The sequence below is a fragment of the Onthophagus taurus genome, chromosome 1, assembly GCF_036711975.1.
Source record: "Onthophagus taurus isolate NC chromosome 1, IU_Otau_3.0, whole genome shotgun sequence".
In the NCBI taxonomy this organism is placed as follows: Eukaryota; Metazoa; Arthropoda; class Insecta; order Coleoptera; family Scarabaeidae; genus Onthophagus; species Onthophagus taurus.
The window spans coordinates 30,236,146-30,259,532 of NC_091966.1; the positions used below are offsets into that span (position 1 = coordinate 30,236,146).

Sequence of the window (23,387 nt, forward strand, 5' to 3'; positions counted from 1 at the left end):
GTATATCAACAATAAACTTTCTATTTTCGATTTTGCTTTACAAGTTAATTTATTTTCCTTCGATACATTTTATTGCAAAAGAAACGCATTTATAACCAAACCATTGACTTGATCTATCGACAATACCGCGACTAATTGAAGTAATTACCTGAGTACGAAACGCACACGCATACATTTTTAGCTTACCGTTTAAACGACAAAGATAGAGGTCCGTTTTTAGTCAAGGTGAATGCAAATTAATACGCCTTTTTAAATTTAAATGCTACATATATGCTTCTACTGTAATAACGCACATTCACAATAACAAATTTGTTTTTAATATATTAAGTTATTTATTTTAAAGATCTTGCAGGAAAATTTTTCTAAAGTTGTTAATCACAAATAATTCTTTTCAAGGTAAAGTTTTAATAATCTTCGTTTGCGTGTATGATGTAAGGAGGACGATGACGTTAATTTCAATATGTTCGCATATTCTCCTTTCTGATCGATCGATGTCATTCGTAGTCGTCGTCGGTTTGTCATAAATATAATATAACGAAATTTGAGGCCGATTGAGCGTATTGTCCGGGTCTGGAATGAGGGAGAGAGAGAGGCGTGTGGGATAGTTAGTTACCAGCGCACCAGTCAACCGACTGACGATTGTTGGTGGCACCGCTAGATTCAGTTTTCTACAATCTAGTGTAGTGATCGCACCGTTTTTCCTTCGTTCGGTGACGTTCCATTCCGTAATCGGTACTTATTTTGCGATCTATGCTCACCAATTAGTGTCGAACAGCGCGTGACGTAGTGACTGATTCCTGTTGCCAGCTGCTGGTTGAAAAAAAAATTTAACGCTTCAAAAGTTGCAACGTTATTTTGTTAACGCGATTTACCGATAGAAATACAATAATGTATACCACGCTCTGTGTATAAAGATATAAGTACGAGATAATCATAGAAATACATTAAAGGAGTATCAATATTGAACGTCATCACATCACCTGTTGTAAAATAAGCTGTACTCTTTACCTATTTAATTATAACCTTGTGAAATGTGAACCGTTTTTTCTTCTTTTTTAAAACGAACATTGCAGTTACATTGAAATTAAAAAAAAACATGCTTGATTTATTAAATTAATGTTGGGATATCACGTAAAGATTATTAAAAAAAATTACAATCATTAAAAGTAAATAGAAATAATAAATATAATTACACGGGTTTAAAAATAACGGCAATCTTTTGAACATAACAGAACATAACAATGGAATGGAAGTGCTTTTTTTATCGTGAATTTTTCGGTTTTTCGCTTTAATTTCCAATTTTCAAGATATATTCTTTTTCTGCGTCTCTTTTGATTTATTATTTTAGCTTTTTATGACAATATTTAAAAGAAAAGTAGGCCCAATTGAATGTGACCAAAAAGTGCAAAATTTCAAACTATCGCTTAAAGCGTACTTTGTAACTGCACCTTTATCGACCCCCTTTTACATAATATGAAAAACCGAGGTAAACTTTATTACATCTACTTCCATTATTGTTAGGTCATAGTTAGGAAAAGATAATTTTTAGTTCTCCCATCGTAGACTCAATATGAGGGGTTTCTCAGAATCAAACTTAGAAGTGCATTCAATATTACATGAAATAGAATTAATTATTGCCTGTACTGTGAGAAAGTGTCCTAATTATGTTTTAACCACAAGTTAAATTATGACAAGTGCAAAAAGTTGTCTTCCGCAATACCCAAGAAAAGTTTCAAAAGAATGATTTGTTTTAAAATCGTTCAGAACTGGACGGAGTGGAATATGTCGTTAGAAGATTTTGAAATATGGTTGAGAACAATTTATACAGTCAATTCCTTTATTGAGTAAAGTATGAACCGGACGAGATCTGAAAGTAATCTTTAAAAATATAAATAATGTATTCCCATTAAAGAGTTCATTTATCATAAACATTTACCCAAAGGGATTGCAATTATGAATGTATCTACAAATATAGACACATTATTTGTAATAACAAAATAAGCCATTGCCCGATTTTTTTAACCAGAAATCATTGTGGGAGCTTAATCGATTACAAGTCCTGTGTAATTATTTGTTATACCAAGAACGTATATCGGGTATTGAAGTTTGCTCATTACTAAAATATTTAGATATCCCATTTTACGGGTACCTGAAAATTCTCAGAACACATTGTGAACTTTGCAAATTACACAGATTAAATTATACATCAGTTCTATTCGTATTAAAAATGTTATGTAGAAAATATAACATTCGTTATAACCTACTGTAATCAGGAAGTAGACAATCAAGTTAAAATTTTTGCACGTTTCAGCGTAACTTATATTAATATAAAAAAATTGGTTGCAACTACACTCATTTTATAATGTTTTATTGCACACAATTTGTAGGAAACCGTCAATGGCAACATTTGCACTTTCAAGAATTAATAAACTTAGTAAATAATTAAACTTCCTCGGACAGATGTGTTAACAGGAAGCGTTTGGAGAGATTGCAAGATATTAGTTACGCTACTTCTAAAGTTTTAAGTAATAATACTGGGCACAAAATATAGAAAATTCACTTTCAAATAAGGTTCTTTAAATGCTAGCGCCATCTATTAAGATCTATTAAAATTAAATTTAATTTTTAAACTAACAAGGAAGTTAAACTGTCAAATGTTATTGTATTCATTTTTTATAAGTAATTAGTTAGGCAACTTTAATTTATTTAATATTTTATAACCAAAGAAATCAATGTTAAATGTTGAGATACATGAATCCATTTAAGGAGAAAAATTCTTATTGTCCAAAAAATACCTTACTTATGATGATACGAGTATTCCTCAAGAGTCTATCCTGCATCAATAATACGTTATTCACTCCATAGTATTTATGGACGTTTATCTTCAATTTACCATTGAATGGTACTTGTTTTATTACTGCAGGTAAAGATCATAAATAGATATATGGCAACCGGCCGTTGTATTGCGACAAAGAAATTGAAATGGATTTATTTGACAAATTTGACAAACAATCGACGATTGCATCCTTTCTTTTTTATGCTCAGTTAAAGAAAATGGTTGTATACAGCTTAATTTGTAAGTATGACTTCTGCTCTTCTTCTAACTCTCACATATCTCACTAATAATGAATACAGAAACATTCAAAAAACTATCCATATTTTGGTGAAACACTGATAAGATAATACATTTTAATGTAAAATGGTCAAAATATGTTATGAATATTTTCAGGTACTCACAAGATGAAGCTAAACATTAAAAGTTCTTAGTATTTCTCTTTCTCTTACTACTCGATATAATTAGTTATGACGTTATAACCTATCATTTAAGCCAGGGATGTGCCCTATGATGACCTATTAAACTATAACGTTTACTATGCGGAAGTTTTTTACGCGTAATGAACCTATTATTCATATCTTTCTTTTATCATAGACATTGTACCGTCGACAATGTAGTATAAGTAAACAGTGCAATGACGTCGATAATATTCTTTCTGAAGTTTTGTTTGTTTTTAATTAAAGCAAATCCTTTAAAATAGGAACTTTTCAGAAAATAAAAATTAAGTTGAAGAACAAGACAAAAATACAATTTTTGAGTAACAAGAGTATTAGTTGAGGGTATCATATAAAATGGGGAAAGTTGAAGACGGCGGTTGTTGAAACCGACGTCGCGCGGTCTATACGTTAGTAATTGTAGTCGACGGCGGTTGAATACAATAATACAAAAATAAATTAATTTGGTAACAAGAGTATGTTGCGAAATTAATAATAACACTTATAACTTATAATAACAACTTAGGATAGTAAATTTTGTTGTCTATACGCTTATATATACAGCGGCAGAGAAAATTTGCGTTAATATTAACAGCCATTTTTCGCCAGCTTATTATCAGCTCATTAGCTTATTAATTCCATATTTAAACTCACTTTGAAGTGAAGTTTTTTTTTAAACTTATCGTTGTAATATTATAAACAAGTATGGACCTATTTCAATTACGTTCTAGCGAAAATTGCAGCATCTAATAATTTGAACAGTGAATCACTACACTACAATGAGTGAATTAGTAAATATGTCGAAACTGATCTACACATTATAAATATATTTTACGTAGACTTACATAGTCTATGCTTTCTTTATCCTAATATATACACGATATTTGTTTTCGGATAAAACGTATATACTTGATTTAAGTTTACACATAACGAATTCTCATGAAAAAATTCAGTGAATTTTGCTTTATTTTAGGAGTATCCATCTCTTTATGGTTACTCATCCCTGATGCGTCATTTTTCAAATGTATTTATATTACCTTTATACCTGTACCTAGTTTTGGCTTTTGCGTATAAAGCTTCGGAGAATAGATACTGGCATAAAGCCTTACCGATTTTTCTTTATAGACAAATCACCGAATTGGAGATGTTATTGACTAAAGCATTATATTTTTAAATATTAGGATAATTGTGTACATATGACCTTTTCTTAGAGTCAGCTGAGGATAAATTTATAACTCGAATCTGGTCACGAGTAAATTAAGCTTTCCAAGTTGTGTAATTAGTAATTAATATGTTTGCCATAATTTTGCTGGTGATTTTATTTTGTGGCGTATGCAATAAAAAATATTAAAGAAATATTATGAGATGCTTGTTAATGTTTATTTATTACTTCATTAAGTACGATAATGTCACCTTGAGTGGACCGCTTTTGTGGAAGAAGAAGATTACTCGTGGTTTTATATATCAATGTTTAGTTTATATCACTAGATAACTTTTTATGGTATGAGATCTTTGATTTGTTATTTGGCAGAAAAAAATTTCTATCTTACTAAAAAAAATTTTTAATTTTGAGTTGACCATCTCCGAAAAACTTCAAAAAAGATGGGGAAAAGCAATAAAAAGCTAAAGAACAGTAAAACCGTTCTGCATCGTCAATGGCTTCAACTGATAGATGCCACGAATCATTATCGAGCAGGAGAAGAGTTGGCGATTCTGTTGATGACTTGGACTGATGAATGAAGTGCTTTATCTATTTTAAAAATTCAGCCTTCGTCATCCATGATACCCTGAGACATTCTAACACTGTTGAAAAAGAAGAAAGGTGACATCGAGTTCCTAGCACTGACAGCCAAAGCCATGATGATCATGCTACCACTCTCAGCAACTAAATGTGTAATTCGGACTTTGTTTATGGTTTTTTTTATAGCAAAATGCTTATACACAGAAATACGTCTGTTCATCCCGACTCTTATTCCAATCCACACCAGGTAGTGGTCCACACAAGGCGACATTACCCTATTTATTGAAAATTCATCAATTTAGCCGATTTCGATTTTTGGTCATCTTCTAGGGCTTCAAAGGCTACATCCCTTGTTAAATGTGAAAGCGATTTTTTTATTATTTCTTTGTTTAAACTTGTTTAATGTTTTAGTAAATTGCTTTTGAATGTTGAAATGGTTTAAGTCTAAGTTTCTGTACACTATTTAATTTTGAAGTCTTGTAATTACGATATTTTATACCCTTTCTAAGTAATAATAATGTTCTAATAATAAATAATAAAATGTTCGCAAAACATTACTAATATTCTTTAGTTTTGATGTTGTCCATCAGTGATGCTATGGTTTTATTACGCTCTACCGGTTTCAAGCAGTTGTATCGGCATCTTCAGGAGCAAAAGTTACAGAACTTCTATAAAAATAGTTCTTTTCATAATGAAATTTACAAATGTATCACTGAAAAATGTAAAATATTATAATAAAATAAATTTCCACGCAAACGGCGTAAATTAGTCGTGAGTCACGAATATTTGCTAAATATTTATTATAATTAAGTAGTTATTATTAATTATACTGACTAGCAGAATAGTTATCATAACAAAGAAAGGTTCAAATAAATATAATAAAATAAAATATTGCAAGTTGGCTTCGTTTGAGGGTGAAATCTTGAAATTTAATTTTATAATCGCTCTAAAGTAAACATGACTGAAACTATATGTAATCATCAATATTGATGTGTTGGTAGTTCATTTAGATCAAAAGAAGCTGAGTTATTCCAAGAAATTAAATTATCTCCTCCACTCGAGGAAATGTGTTTAATACTTGTTAATATTAAGTGTGACAGCTGTAATTTTTGGCATCAAAAAGAGAGATATAATATATTATGTCACATTTATTTGCTGTAACAAACCCGGAAACTATAAAATAACTCGATTGTACAAAAAATTACTTACCAATACAACATAGTTACTTCCTATATGTGTTCTATTATAAAATGAAACATTTTGTTACCATCGAACATGAGTTTAGGGTTTACAATTTTCAATAATAGCTGTAATTTTTGGTCGTTTACATCTAACGTTGTTTGAATAACGTACAATTTTGTGGTCGCCAAATTACCTTCAAATTGCATGATCTTACTGTCTTGATGTCTATATAATGTGAATCTCTTACTTCCTGCTTAACTACGCCAAAAATAAAAATCAAAGACTAGGTTCATTATTTTGGAAACTAATTATTGTTCAAAATTATGAAATATCCCAACATTAATTATAAATAATCGAAAACTGATTAAGTAAATTATGAAGCAAATGTAAAATTCCGTTCAATATTTTTACACGTCTAATTCACTTTTGGTATAATAAATCAAAGTAATTAAATTAAATTATATAAAGTATTAGATTAAAATTTCAAGAAAATAAACATGAAGTAATTCTCATAATTATTATTTAATTAATATGTAATATTTTACATATTACTAAAATAATAAAAAAAGAAATATTTCTAGACATTTGTTGTAGGTACAAATGATTTTTTTTTCAACCAAGCAGTGAATCGGTTAACGTCACGTGCCGCCACTGGATTCGTTATCTCAAGTCCCATTTCAACTGATAAGATTGCGCTAAATCGCACCTATTCGTCCTCTTTGTAGTTTCCACGCGCGTTCTCCGTGTTAGTGAACGAAACTGTGCATAGTCTCACCCTTTAAATGGACGGTTTTCGTGCTACCAATTCTGCTCAAAAAGCATGAGCGAAGCCCCTAACGAAGCGAAGGTCACCGACTATTTGGAAGTATTGAAAAGTAAAAGAGATAAGATTACTTACGCTGGAAAATACATGGATCGTTACAAGGATACTTTTCATACGGAGGTGTCTCCCAGGCCAGTCAATCGTCGTGATTATCGAGATTCCCTTTCGAGAAGTTTCCTAAAGAAACGTGAAGAAGAAAGGAAACAGCAAAACGCGACGGTCGATGAGGATCCGATAACACCTAAAAACAGTCCCATTTCTGATCGTAAAGTCGATTCGGAATTTAAACTTGAAACGTTGAGCAACCGTATTGAAAAACTTTACGGGAATAATGTTGACAACAATCAACAGAATCAAAAGGGAAAAGTAATATCACCATTGATGGGATATCGGAATAAATTGCCATTGAGTCCGGGGAGTGATTCTCGGAGAATTGTTCCCGGGAAAAACAGTAACGCAACGAATGAGTTGAACAAAAGCGAGAATGAATCACAATTAACCGGTTACAAACCGATATCTGGAAACAAACCCCCTCAAAAAATTAAGGACGTCGTCGAAAAATCTTCACCCGGACTTTTAAAAAAATTAATGCATAAAGATGAAATGAACATTTACACAATTAATGATAGAAAAGATTTAAAACCATCACCAATGGCCGCAAGAAGAATCGATGTTAATTTAGTTTTTCCAGACGATACAATGAACTCTCTTCAAAACGTTCAAAGTTACATCAACCATTGCGAAGCCGAAGCAATCAAAGCTCGGAATTTAGAAAAATTTGATAACATGTTAAAGAAGGTAAAAAGTCCCGTAACACAACTTAAAGAAGAAAACGCTCCGAAAGATAAATCTCAGGACATCACCAAGAAACCATTAGAACACATCCACGAACCGCTTAAGAGCTATAATGAAGTAGAAAATCTTTTAAAGCCGGGAGTGAGCGACATGCAAGCCGAAAATAGTGTCCCATTCGATCGTTCAAATAAAGCCAGATGTAGTGCCGGTGGAGAATCAGCTTATCCAAAAAAACCTACAAAACTATTAAGTCGAACAGCTTCTGATGCACACGACAGACCCTCTGAAAAGAAAGAAACTACAAAGAGTAACCGTCGTAGAAACGTCGACGCAAATCAGGTACAATTTTTTCTCATAATATAGGGCGTTTACTTTCGATAAAAAAAAATTCTGATTCATCGCTATCTGATCAATGTTTACTCTGATCCTTCAACGCTGACAAATTAATATCTCCGTACAGTAAAGTTCGATTCTCGATTTCGATACCTTTTCCCCCCAACTTCAATAGTGATTTATTAGCTTTTCCATTATGGCGTGACCTTCGTTAATTAGACTTAGATAAGACTATTAACGATAACGTTTTATCGCCTTTTATTATTTTTCGCGACAGGTGGCGTTTGAAAAAGTATTCTATCGAAAATGTCTTTTTGCTATCCTACTAGAGTATTCCTCGTGATCGAACGGTTCTTTCACTACGTCTTATACGGGCATAAGAAACTTTATAAGTGGGACGATCAGGTACTGAACGTTTCGTGATATCACCATTTTTGTCGTTTTGTTGATAACCACACAATCGAAGCTCTGTGCGCCAATTCTTTAATACGGTTCAATATAGACGACGTATTTTATTAGTAACGTGGCTTATAAATTTAATGGTTACAGAAATAAAAGGAATAAAAATATAATTTTTTATTACGAGATAATAATAAGTGATTGTTGATAAACATTGTTTTTTTATAATCAAAACTTAAGAATTAAGAAGTTAAATTACGTTTCGGAATTATTTTTTAAATACAAATTAAATTTGTTATGTAAATTTCTAATGAAATTGTTAATGTAAATGTTTGGGAATTAGCATTGAAAACTAGTCGTAGGTTTAAATGGCCAGGGTATTTACCTTTCCGAAGGATAAACGCGTTTGCGTTGGCGTTAAAATCATCTACAAACCAAGGCTGATGATTTCATAATTATTTAATTGCACAAACGGTTTTATAAAATATTTAAATCGGTGTTGTAATGATTGAATCTTTTTAAACCCAAAGATTTATTAATTAATTGGTAGATGCATTTATTAAATTAATGAGATGATTCATTTCAAGGCGTTCAAAGCTTAACTAAATGTGGTTGTAAACCTTGAATGTTAAAAAATGAATCATTAAAACATATGTTACGTCAATAACACTTGTGTAACTTATTGTGTTTACAAAAATTACTTTTTTAATAACTTTATTTCCATTGTGCGATAACAACTCAAAATGTTCTATCAAAACTTTCTCTTTTCAGAAAATTTTTTACTTCTTGCTTCAATAATAAAACATTAATTAAAAATTTCATTACGTTTTCGAATGCGTAATATTCGTTTGAAGTAACTCTCAAATTTCTATTTGCAACAAAAATTTCCTTTTCGGTTTAAACAATAATCAACATACAATGTTATTATATAAAAGGAAATATTATATTTTTTATTATACTATTATATTTTTTGTTTTAGAGCGGAAACGATGGAACGGTGGAGTCCAGTATCAGAATTAATCAGTCAACCAGGAATAGAATACGAGCAGGCGAAGAGCCAACGATCGGAAAGTACAAGTTGCTCAAAACGATCGGAAAGGGTAATTTTGCTAAAGTCAAATTGGCAAGGCATGTGCCTACCGGTAAAGAAGTCGCAATCAAGATCATCGATAAGACACAACTCAATCCTGGATCACTCCAAAAATTATTTAGAGAAGTAAGTGAATGATTTGGTTATAGAATTAAATCTAATTTCAATCTTAATAGTTGAGTTAAATGATCGGTTCTGGAGGTGATTTTGTTGAATTAAGATTAAGTTTCTCACGATTGCTCCCCGCTTTTGTAAAGGCAGGAAATTCGAATTAATCATTTTCAAGTTAGGTTTAGTGGAACTTTTTTAATTCGAGCTTGATTAAATCGAATAGTAAATAATTCTAATATTTTTTTGTAGCAATTAGGTTTCACCTATTTTATGTGCCCCTAATGAAAGGCAAAAGTTAAGAATAAACTTAAGTGTTATAATTATTATATAATTGTTATTATGATAAAAACTTCTAACATTTTTATATGTAGGCCAAAAAAACAGAACGTTATATTTGCTTGCAGATGTACAGGTACTTCAATGTCAATCATGTTTGATTTTGTATTAATTGAAGTTTTTGCGCAACATTTAAATATGAAAATGTGTATAGTTAGGTATTCATATATTATTACATATTTGATTATAGGAAATTCATTTATAGATCTTTTAACATAGGTCGGTATGAACACTAGTTGCATATAGTTGAGGTGTGAAGCTATTAGGGCTTAAAAAAGGTTATACAAAATATTGACAATCAAACGTAGACGCAAAAAATCACGACAAATATAAGTTATGACCAAAAGTCGAACCAAAACATTAGAACGAGAGTATAAGGTATAAGGTTCGGTTGGATAAGTTTTCCTTTGAACTTTCATCGAATAACAACTTGACGTGGATTACCATTAGCTATACGCTATGGTTTCAGTTCAGGGTGATGACTTTTTTTCGTTGAGCACCAAGTTTTGTTATTTGTTTTATATCCAAATGATATAATTATAATCTATGACTCGGTTTCTATATGAAATATAGTCTATTTTAAAATGTATTCCTGAAGTGTACCAATGTTTTCATTAACCTTTTAAAAAAATGAGTACTAAATATTCTTCTGGTTGTCCAACAATCGTTCTTAATAAAGCTTTACATAAATCGCTTTAAATGACTTTACTACTTATGAAATTTTGAGAGAACCTTAACCAACTCACTCTATGTAGAAGGCAAATAATGGGATACAAGAACATAAGTTTTGCTAAGATCTAGATTACGCTAAGTAATTTTCTAGAACTGATTACAGATCGCTCATCTCCTACAAATGAGTAATATCTAAGTTCTATGAACTCAAACCTATCGGATCATCATCCCATACTCACGTGCTACCTAATAACACCTTTTTAAAACACGTTAAATTTTTCTTCCTTTAAGGAAATTATATAAAACATGACTCTACCCACAGGGTAAGTAATAGTGGTCTTCGAGGTGATTTCACAAATATAACTTACTTACTATTTAACATATTATCGCAGATTGTTATGCTAATCTGCCTCACAGTAGTAACATTCTTCTAAATCGGTTTCTGGATATGTAAGTTTTATGGATATCGCGGCAGGATTTAACTATAGATACCTTTCTTAGCTTTATTTTAGCTACTATAGCTGAAGCGATAGATACATCGTTGACTCACTCTTATCTGTACATAGTCTGGCAGGTTGTGCAAATCTCATTTATGTTTTGTTAAGTTTATTGTGAAACTTCACAAATGTGTTTTCACTTTGTGATCAAAATCCACGAGTCTTATGTCTATAAAATCAATTGAGAACTAGTTAGAGTACCGTAGCATGAACTATGCATCCTTGTATCTTCGATTATCCTTTGAGTCGTGTTCTTATCCAAGTATTTCTATTGGGTGCTTAATTTGTATTTTTTCGTGGAAATTCTATTTAACATAATTTACGAGATCAAGTCCAATGAGTATCTTTCATTTTGGCAAAATCATAATTGCCTTGTGTCAAAATCTTCATAATATCAAAATCAGTTAAGCTACTATCAAGAATGAATTTTCCTAATAATTGCGACGCCGATATTTTCCAAGCACAGGATTTCTAATAGAACGACAGAAGAAAAAGTTGATAATGTATCAACTTTTAGAACAAATGTATCTTAAGGTCCTTACATTTTGTTTTTAAAACATCAGCGTATTCAACAGATGTTTTAACGTCAAGATCCTCAAGTTTCACTGATGTTTGTGAAAAATGTGACTTTACTACATATAGATCATTGGGCATATTTGGGATAAAATAAATCAATCACCCAAATTGTTTTTAACCATGTCGTTTCAATTTTCGGAGATTGTACGTGTTGGTGTCTTAACCATGTTATTCACTATATTCGTCTGAAAATGGGGGTTTTCTTCAAAATTCAACCCTCAATGATGATTGTTGTTGCGGTCATTAATACATTAGACTTAAAAATCACATATCCACCCAATTTTTTGTTTCAAAATTGTTTATAAAGCAAAGTAAAGAATCTGCCATTTCTTGGTTCTATTGGTAGTGGTTGTGTTTCTCTATTTGGTCCATCAACGTTCCCAGGAACATATTTTCAAAGTTTTGTAATTTATTGTACATTATTTGTTTAGAATTATTTGTTAAATATTAATTTTTAAAGAATAGTTTCAGGTGTAATCTCGAAAATTTTCGCTTTTTCTGCTCTGCAATAAATTGTTTAAGAATGAAACAAGTTTCAACTTTATTTTTGCCTTGCAAATAATATCAAAGCTAATGATCACATAATAATTAATATCGTTGCAAAAGAAATAAATAATATCTTTTTTAAGCCTTCATTACAAGCGTATTAAGGTTAATAATTGATACGCCATTATGTTAATTTATTCAAGTAATCGTTCAATTAGTTACAGTAGTTTCATTCTAATTAACACGATTTATATATTAAAGAACGAATTCAAAACAGAAGTTATGTGGTAAAGCATTTTTAAATATAATTATTATACGTGAAGCTTACTTTATAAATTTCATTCTGATATTAATCTTGAAATTTCTTCTCACCTTTGTATTCCTCGAACACAATATTTCCGAGCATTAGTTTAATAGTCGCTTCACTTGTTCCATGATTTTCATAATTTTCTGAATTTAAAATCAGATTCTTGCAAACATTTTGCTCCATTATGTAAAACTATGGCAATAAAACTAACACAGTATACAATTAGTCCAGGTCCGTTAATTAATTATTTACTTATTATACCGAATTTTATCAGTTTTTGCTAGATTATCTGGGGCGAACTTCTCTACTTTGCTAATCCTCCGGTAATTCTTGATACCAGTTCGAAAACTCTTTTCATTCTCTATAATTAATGAGGATGAGGTGCGTAAGATGCTTTTTTTTTACTCTTAAAAGCGTTGGTGCAGATTGTATTAACCTGGGAGCTTGTAACTTAAGATCCTATTTTTATGTTTTCTAACTTAAAATACCAATCAATATAAAACCCGTAGATTGTCCTTGTGGCTTTCATCCTATATTAATTCTCTTTGCTTTTTCAAAGGTTATTGAAGACATTGTGTACACGCAAGTAGAAAGAAAATAGATGTCTGTCTAACCTTGTTGGTATTCTTAATTCGGTCGATCATGATCTTCTACCTATTCCATCGCTTCTTAATGTGTACTGAATTAGACTTCTCACCAAGTTACAAGCTAAGCGGTAGTATTTGGCCCTTTTCTCCATTTCTATCGATAGTTCAACTATCACCTGTATGTGGACGACTTCTAAAGTATACTGGTATAATTATAGAAGAATCATTTAGCCATCGATTAATCATGATCTTGTTATAGTGCACGATTGTTTTAAGCTTTTGGCGTAGAATCTAAATGTTTCTCAAAATGATACCGATAATATGTCAATCTGTTGTATGTACATACTGAAAACTTTTCCTCGTTAGTTTTCTTATTACATTTTTGATGCAAAAAAAAACATCTAGGAGTTATGATGGACTCAACCTTATTTTGACGGCTAAGTTCATCTTATCTATAAGAACATGTATTCTTTGTTTACATTCCCTGCGAAAACTTAGATTGAGATAATTTTCTTCCTCCCTGTGTCTGTCACAATCTGTGCTACTGGTTAATCTTAATCTCGGAATAGATCATGCTGATATAGTTTTTATCGGTTTATCGCCGTCATTGTTTAGATGCAACAATATAAATATTTACTTTCGTTTCATATTTGATCTGGATTTGATCTTGATGAATATACTATATATTATTCTGGCGTGGTTCTTGTAAATAGATAATACGACGACTTAACGTTATTAATACGTAGATGTCAAAATATTGTTTTTGTAATATTTTGTTTACAAAATTGTCCTTGGTCAACTGCAACGGTGGGAAAATATATTGCATTAGGATGAATACCTAAAAAAACTTTGTGAGTTCAAGACAGTGACTAGATGAGAATATTATACAGTTTGATATCAGCAACTAACAGGAGGAAGGTCTACGACTTGAATTCACACTTGCGGCTCTGCTTAAAGAACTAAAAAAAGAAATAGATTAGTGTTCACTTCAACAAGTACTATAACATTTTTCCCATGCACTCTCAGGTCTTAGACTACAGTTCGATTACTCATCTGCGCTGGTGAATGTCTCTGTGGGTAGTCTTTCTTAATCGTGATGTAACGCTTGCTGCAATTACATGATTTTGAGCTTAAAATATTTTTATATTGCATTTTCATTTTATAAATAAATACAACATTTTCAAATTCAATTATTTTAGTTTCATCATTTTTGCCAATCTCTGTAATTTGTGAACAGTATAATTTCCAACTAAACAATTTAATATCTAACAAAACGTTTAATTTTAAATTAAATGAATACAAAATTTTGTACTAAACACAAGTTTTAGAGTTTCAATCGTTTACAACTCAGTGAACGTTTCAAATATAAATTTATATAAATTACATCAGCTTTAGCATCGTGTGGAAGTGGCCGTAATAACTTTATTCCAGGTACGACAAATTAGTATGCACTTCACGCATTCAATGCGACATAAACTTCAATATTACATCCGCGCTCCTATATATGACATGTAGACTTTTGTACAAGTCTTTACGACTTCTGTGGAAAGCTTACGTAAAAGTAACTTTCTTTCTGAAAAATACATACAAATACTTCGAATAACTATTATTATTTATATTTGTAAATTGGAAACCTTTTCTGAAATGACATTTCTCTTTAAAGGTAAAACAATAAATTGGTCATTAAAATCGACCTTTTCTGGGTTTTCTATATATAGAGTTGCCAGTGACCGTGACACAGTAAATATCGAACAGACAATCCCCTTTCGTTAATAAAATGTAACTAATCGATTCAAAACATATGTATAACACTTATTTAATACCTTCGTAAATTAATTTTTAAAAAATAAACAAAATTCTACTTCAAACTTGAAATTTAATCCTATTTTATCTTAAAACGTACATTTAAATTTGCAAATTCATACTGTACAATTGTATTTATATATTTGACAAATTTGCTTTAGGAGATAGCTGTGAAATGCTAAGCCAAATGATTAACTACTTTAATGACGTGTTTATATGGTTAACTAAAACTGTGTTACTGTAATTAACACGGTTATTCTAAATTAAGATAGGTAAACCTACATTCTTCTTTCATATTGATTGATATAATTGTATTGAGGTTAGTAATGTTAAAGAAAATAATTATTTAAATTTAAAACGCCATCTATTTTCTTTTTAGATTTAAATATAAATTAACGCGTTCTTAATTGCATAAAATAATGGTAATTTCCACTAAAATGGCATTAATTTCCTTAAATAGATTCATTTACGTCTCTATGCCTTTACAGCCTCATCGACCTAAATGCCTTAACTTTTTCCATAAATCCGGTGTAAACCGCACGAAAAAAATAATGCATAAGAAATTGACCGCTTCGAAGGATTAGCATTGCAAATTTATTTAAATCATGTTCTAATATGAACAAAATTTTTAATCTATTACAAAATTATCTAACCGGAAAATACCTTCTGATTGATTTATTTTCAAACATGTGTGAAAGTGTAATTAATCATATTTCCAGTTGATACATATGCGTTACTCGGTTTTGTTATCAAAAGAGTAGAAGTAGATACCGGTATGTAATCCGGTACCTGAAAGGTTTCGTACTATATTACAACGCCATTTAATACTATTGGGTTAGAAAGGATTTCATGTTCGTGAAACCTATCTAAACTTATACGAGTCAAGACGATAAAGTTGTCATCATCAAGTGAGAACGCGAATTTGTGGTTGTAGACCTAGTTTTCTCTTCTGCTTGAAATAATGGATAGTTTAGAAAGTGTATTAAAACCATTTAGAACAACAAGATCGTTATTGTAAAATATGTTTCCAATATAAAGACAATTAAGATCACCGTAATAAGACACAGAGCAATTTATAGCGGTTTCAATAAGAAAAGTGTAAAAATCGATTAATACTTAATTTCTTTTTTATTTTTTAGGTAAGAATAATGAAAATGCTAGACCATCCGAACATAGTAAAATTATTTCAAGTAATTGAAACTGAAAAAACATTGTACCTGGTCATGGAGTATGCTTCCGGTGGCGAAGTGTTCGATTATCTCGTACTTCATGGTAGAATGAAAGAAAAAGAAGCCAGAGCGAAATTTAGGCAAATAGTATCCGCTGTCCAATATTGCCACCAAAAAAGAATTATTCACAGGTGAGATAAAAATTTTATCCTCAAAATGATTTAATTCAAAATTAAATTAAATAAAAAATTTTCATTCTTATAGAGATTTGAAGGCTGAAAATTTGTTATTAGACAGTGAAATGAATATTAAAATCGCCGACTTTGGTTTCTCTAACGAATTCACCCCTGGAAATAAATTAGACACATTTTGCGGAAGCCCTCCTTATGCCGCCCCTGAATTATTTCAGGTAAGAATTTAGTTAACAATTAAAAAAAAAAAATACTTTTAAGTAAATATTGCATTTATTTACCAACATTTTATTTCACTTTTTTTTTTTAATGACTCATAAGTTTGCCAACACATCCAATAAAAGATAAGAAATTTCTACAATAACAATCATCAATTTCTTTTTCATATCCGTTCTATAAAAAGATAGATAAATAATCTTTTGATAATGATCGATCAATAAAAGGAATCATAAAAAAATCAACTATAAAGAAAAAAAATGTTTTTACATTTTATAATGAATCTCTCCAAAAGTTTTTTTTTTCTTTTTAAAGTTAATTTATTTAAACTTTTCAATTAATAAAAATTGTTATAAACGTGTCATAAACTGTTAAAATGATGATTGATGCAAAACAGTTTTCAAGTGAAGAAATAAATCAAATGACAAATAAACTTATTGGTGAGATAGAATCGGCAGTGGTACAGAAATGATGGTATAAAAATACCATCATCAGCACTTTTTTGCATTGATGTTAAGACTAAGTTTAGATCACTTTTTATACAATCTTGGACTAACGTTAGTTACTAACAGCAAAGAAATACAAAGAGGAATTTGGTGCGGTATAGAATTGAGGGGTGCCTATACCCACTCCTGCAGGTCATTTGTAGTGATCGTCTGCTGATAATTGAGTACATAATATTGTTAGTTTTTTCCAAAAGCGCTACAATACAATTATATTGAGGTACTAGAGGATACAACATGTAAGAATATATTCTAACTGATATGTAAGTGATGCTTGAAGAAAGATTGATGAAATGGAAGAAAGTGACAAAAACGAAGTGATGAAAAGTAGCTCATCTAACCCTCTTTATAATCTCTCTTTTTAACTCATTGAAAGAAGCAAAAAGGTCTTAACAAAGTTTAGTCCGAAAATCAGTTGTTGAGATCATTTTCAACTTTAACCACTGCAGTTGTTTTTTCCATTCTTTAACTCAATAAGTAGAATAGGTATAAATTAGCATAATCAAACATTTGATATAGTGCTGGGAAGCAAGAATAGACGAAAAGATGAGGAGGATGAAATAAAGAGAGAGGATTAAAAGAAAGATGTAGAAATAATAGTACAGTATAAAGCTGAACTAATGTATGAAGGGTGTAAATCGCAGAGTAGATGATAAATTACAGTACATGGTAAAACAGATAAACGACATACAACGAGATATAAACAAAATAAGACTGAGGTTGGTGAAAGCAGCATAGTAATTAGGGGTAATTTGAGCGCAAAAATTGAAGAAAGTGAGGGTAGAGACCTATTAAACTAGACAGCATAAAAGAGGCATGGAAATGGAGAGGAAATGCTTAATGGGATCGAACACGTCTTGACGAGGAATGTCGTCTATTTAATACTTTGTCTATGTAATACAGATTCAAGAAATCAGTAGCATCGGATTACTAACCATTAGAATGGAAGTACAATAGGAGAGGGGGAAAGAAAACAAAAAGAAATTAGTGAAACGTCATAGAGGGACTACAACGAATGATAAAAGTGTAAAACCACAATGAAATATGTAGATGAAAAAAACGGACGATAAACAAAAAATGGAGACCAAAATGATATTAGAATGGATAATACCAAAACATAACGATGGTGGTGTGTAGGAGATAGCCGAGATCGTAAGAAATTTTCTAAATGAGTCTTGCACAATAGCCAGCTAGGATGAGAGACTCCACTGCAATTGCCACCAAGATTAAATAGTGGTAATAATATAGAATCTGCCATAAAAGCAGAAATTTTGACAATTTTCAACTTTGAACGTAGGTGCTTTGCAGTCTATTGCCAAACCTCGAGATGAAACTTTTATTAGCATTCTGGATATGGGTCTCCAAATATCTTATTACTACATTTTTTCAGATAGATCTGCATAATAAAAGTACGAAGGCTTTCACGGCCGGTATTAATTAAACTAAACCTAGAACTAACACTAGCACTATTACTAGAACCAACACTAAACCTAGAATTAGAAACTTTCGGATTAAGCCGTACGTCTTTTGAAAAAATGTTAGACGTTTCAGATACCATTCAATTGCAACCTTCTTCAGAGACAATTTCAAAGTGAAACACTTCGAACGACATGATTTCCTGTTAACCCGAAAGTTTCTAATTCTAGTGATAGTGCTAGTATTAGGTCTAGTTTTAGTTTAAAGATCTCCATAAATTATCAATATACCTAGATCGATATACCATCTAGATCGTGTGGTAGAGGATGCTTCACTAAATGCTGTGATCCAGTTGATTTAGCGAAGAATACGCTCCAGGAAAATCGGTTATTACACCTTAAGGAAGTAGGTACTTAGACATCCACTTCAATTCTTTTACTATCACATTCTTCGCACATCACAATGGGATTCCAAAGACCCGAACGAATTTTGTTTTCCTACAATCAATAAGGATGTGTGTGAGTTGCGAACTTTAAATATATACTTAATAATATTTAAGTTAGTATCATGTCGTTAGCATCGTTTTTCGCCTACCTTATTGGAACTTGCATTATAAAATTAAATGTTAGATTATCTTGCTGGAAACTAGATCTCCACCTCCACAAGACAATTGGTAATGTCTTTCAATTAGATAAAGAATCCTCCACCATGGAAACATGAAGGAGGAATCATGGAGGAAGTAAAAACAACAATAGTGAGATCTACAGAAAAGAACTTCTTTGGTGGGGGGTGATAAAATAGAAATGAACTCGGTATAGAAACTTTTTAAAGAAGTACAGACGAGTTAATTATCATAATAAGAGAGATACAAATCTGAAAAATTGGACGGTTACAACAAGTTCAAGAAGATGGGGGAATATGGGGGGACACTGGAAACAGTGAAATATTGAATGAGAGATTATACTGGAGTAGAAAGAATGCCAGTTATAAACAGGGGAGACAATTTAAAACTTACGCCCACGTATTTTATCCCTAATTAAATATACATAAATATTAATTTTATACAAAATACCGTTTTTATTCTTGAAATAATAATTTTACATTTTTAATCATTGATAGTATCCTAACATCTAAATAAGATTTAGACGTCCGTCGAGGTGATTAATACCCTATTCAATCGAAAAGAAGTCAGAAAAATGTAATATTTTTCCATGGGATTCTTGGAAAAAACCAACCCATATTCCACGAAAATTATAATCTCGACATTAACATCAGAATGAATAATTTTTGTAAAAGTAATTTTTTATGTTTATTAAAATACTAAAAGAAAAATGTGGTCGACGTATTCAAAATATTTTTATACATTCGGTGCGAGAAAATACTAAATAAACTAATAAAAAGATCATTATAAAATAATTAACTGTTTAAGGGCCACTTTTACCACCGTCTTGTTAAATTTATCAAGCAGATAAATCAAGTTATTAGCCAAGGAGAGCGCTTAAATTTAGTACAATCATGGTTACAGCTTTATCTTGTCTTCACAGATTTATCTGGTTGATAAATTTAACAAAATAGCCCTAAATGAACAAAATTTATCCAGTAAAAAATATTAATAAAACTAATAAAAAATTATTAATTTTCTTTTATAGGGAAAGAAATATGATGGTCCAGAGGTAGATGTCTGGTCATTAGGTGTGATATTATATACATTAGTATCTGGTAGTTTGCCATTTGATGGTTCAACATTGAGAGAGTTAAGAGAACGCGTGCTACGCGGAAAATACCGTATACCATTCTATATGAGTACAGACTGTGAGAACCTGCTCAAGAAGTTCTTAGTTTTAAATCCTGCAAAACGGGCCAGCCTAGAAACCATAATGAAAGATAAATGGATGAACATGGGGTACGTTGTTGGGTCAGTGAGAAAGTTTCTACCTTTTGCTGTTGTATTTTAGTGTTAGTCGAAACAGAAAAAGAAAACCAGGAAATTGAATTGATTTATTTTACATTTGGCGTTCAATTTACTCGTCCTCCTTGTTCTATTTCTATAACATTTTTTATTCAAATTTTACCTTGCTATTATTCGAAATTTATTTGTAGATGACGTGGATCGTTTATCGGATCTCGTAATTTAACACTGAAATCGACAACAAAATGCGTTAGCTACCAGCTGCACCCGCCACTCTAACTATATAGTATTAGTTTTTTCTTTCTTTTCCTTCTACTAATAAAACTCAAAATCTAATCTAAACTCGTGGGTATGTATTGCTGTAGCTAATTCGACACCAAATGCACAAAACTTTTGTTCTAATCTACTTATAATCTTCGTCAAAGCATTTGATCATCTTTTTCTCTTATCAATAACAAGCCAAATGTGTCCTGAAATCATTTTAACAACAGTTACATTTCCTTGGTGCAAGAATGCTAAGTGTTTCTTGTGCACATACAAAAATTTCTCGAATTTTACAAGGTTTGCACAACTAGCACTTGCATTTTCGTTGTTGCATGATTTTAGACTAGAATTTACTATAAACAATATTTGATAAAATTGATTCAATTACATATAAATACTTTTGTAACCCAAATTTTCTTAATGTTTTTAAAATCGTTCATCGCTTGCAACCAAATCTTTACATTATCATCTTGGTATGTATGTAAATAATGTCTCTATTTTAACACAATCACGATCATTTTAATTCTATTTAATCACTGCAAATGTAAACGATGATATGGGAGTAAACCAATGTTTCTTTTTAAATTTTAATAATCATTTGAATGTATGTATTTTAGTTATGAAAATGACGAACTAAAGCCCTACACAGAACCTGAACCGGATATGTCGGACCATAAACGCATAGAACAACTGGTAGGTCTAGGTTACAATAGAAGCGATATAGAACACTCTCTGGAATCCGCTAGATACGACGACGTTTTCGCAACGTACCTTTTATTGGGAAGAAAAAGCACAGATGTAAGTAAAAGAACTAATTTGAATTTATAATAAGATTAAAATGAGGAAGTTGTGGAGTAAAATATTATTTTTTTTGTAGCCTGAAAGTGATGGTAGTCGTAGTGGAAGTAGTTTATCATTAAGAAATATGTCAGCACAGCAAAATGCAGGAGCACCACAAGCGACAGCTCAGAGTCCATCGCACAGAGGTGTCCATAGATCAATATCGGCCACAAATGCAAAACCAAACAGAAGGGCATCGAGCGGAGGTTTGTCATCGTTTGTTACGCTCTATGACTAACTTACTTAACTGAAGAAACTTTTAAATTTAAGACTTATTTTTTTTATTTGTCTCTATGTTATTAAATAACCGCATCCTGTTTATTCGTGGTCGTTTCTTCACGTTAATGTTATGGTAGTTTTTTTTGTGTCGCTTTGGAATTGTTCTCAATCCAATGTGCCACTGATTAAAATTTTTCTGTGTTGCGGTAACTCCTATAGGAGAGACTTTACGTGCAGGACCCCAACCGCAAGTGGCCGTGCCCCAAACCAACAACCACCAGTCGGGTTTCAAAAGGCAGAATACAGTCGATAGCGCTACCATCAAGGAAAATAGACTGATTACGCAGCGTCCGGCCAGCGCCCAACCTAAACCTGCCACCGAAAACAGTAAGTTAAAATAAAACAAAGAAAAGTGTTAACACTTCATATCTATTATAATCTTCTATCTTTTTTTGTGCCTATAATTTTTCTGGAATTTTTCTTATCTTTATTCATTATCTTTCTCTTCTCAGGATATTTGTGGCTTTGTTACAAAATCATTTAGTAAATATATGCATATTAATGGTTTCCTTGTATTTTTTCTGTCTTACTTAGGTTTGCAAAGTCCAGGTAAGCCACGAACTGTAACTAAGAGCAACACGGTTACCACAAAACCTCTAACTTCAGGCGGCTCCGTCGGTAGACGCTCTACCGTTAGTTACGAACCGAAGAGTGGCAGCAACGAAAAGACCAATCTAACCACGGAAACGCCCAGGTACGTTCACGTTTTACGACCATTTAAAAAGAAAAATTTTGTTTATAGGTTAATAATTAATAGTTTTAATTAATTTTTTGTAAATTATTTATAATTAACCCTATTTTTTTTAATAATCGATCTAATTGTTACTGTGTGAGTTACCCTAATGTTGTTTTCCTTTCGCTAACCGCGTGGCCCCAGTGGTTTGGGTAGCACCGGAGACACCCTCAGACCCAACAAAGGTCACGTCAAATCAGCTTCTGTTAGTAGTAGCGGAACTGAAAATGCTACTGATCCCCTTCGTTCTAGGTATGTTAGAATTTGCGAATTAGAATTTGTCCATTAGTTTTTCGTATTTTACAAGTTTCTTTTTATACCACAGCGCATAATTTTTTGTATACACATTATATGTAATAATAACCGTAAAAGTTAAAAAAAAAGTATATAAATGTAAAAACTTGTAAATGTTAATGAAAACATTATATAATCACACATCATAAGAGTTCGTACATTTTTTGAAAAGTTTTTAATTAACTTTCGGAAAACTTATCTCTCTTGTTTAATGACAAACTACGTAGACTCGGTTTGGAATTATATTTATTATACATTAAAATTGTTAACGTTCAAGTAATTTCAAATCAAGAAATTCTTGCTATTACAATATGTTTAAGTTTCTATTAAAGTTTCAGATAATTTTGTAGATTCAATCCGAATACACATTAGAACAAAGGAAAATTATAAGGTTGTTTTATAACTTAATTGATTTTAAATTCAATATATTTTTCTATAAAACGGCTTTTGTTGGCGCATATAATGGAATTTTGCTTAAACGCATAAAATAAAACGTTTAAACGCGTGAAAAGACGCTTTAGTTACTTAATTGATATCTAAAAATTAAGCAATATTTGTTTACTAC

The 23,387-nt window shown here is 31.2% G+C and overlaps 1 protein-coding gene across 13 annotated transcripts in view; it reads left to right on the forward strand.

The window, feature by feature from the left end:
• The window catches only part of LOC111417052 (serine/threonine-protein kinase MARK2), an 81,336-nt gene that overhangs the window by 30,707 nt on the left and 27,242 nt on the right, over nt 1–23,387 (forward strand). For 2 of the 13 annotated variants that reach the window (XM_023049246.2, XM_023049274.2), the window contains exons 1-10: nt 6,824–8,150; nt 9,523–9,759; nt 16,148–16,368; nt 16,442–16,586; nt 20,153–20,418; nt 21,294–21,474; nt 21,554–21,722; nt 21,955–22,122; nt 22,330–22,489; nt 22,673–22,780. In XM_023049246.2, coding sequence (XP_022905014.2) covers nt 7,014–8,150; nt 9,523–9,759; nt 16,148–16,368; nt 16,442–16,586; nt 20,153–20,418; nt 21,294–21,474; nt 21,554–21,722; nt 21,955–22,122; nt 22,330–22,489; nt 22,673–22,780 — 2,792 coding nt within the window. In that variant the 5' untranslated portion in view covers nt 6,824–7,013. Of the gene's footprint in view, nt 1–627; nt 921–6,774; nt 8,151–9,522; nt 9,760–16,147; nt 16,369–16,441; nt 16,587–20,152; nt 20,419–21,293; nt 21,475–21,553; nt 21,723–21,954; nt 22,123–22,329; nt 22,490–22,672; nt 22,781–23,387 lie in introns of those variants that run through there. The other 11 variants (XM_023049225.2, XM_023049300.2, XM_023049218.2 and 8 more) reach the window with 10 other exon arrangements.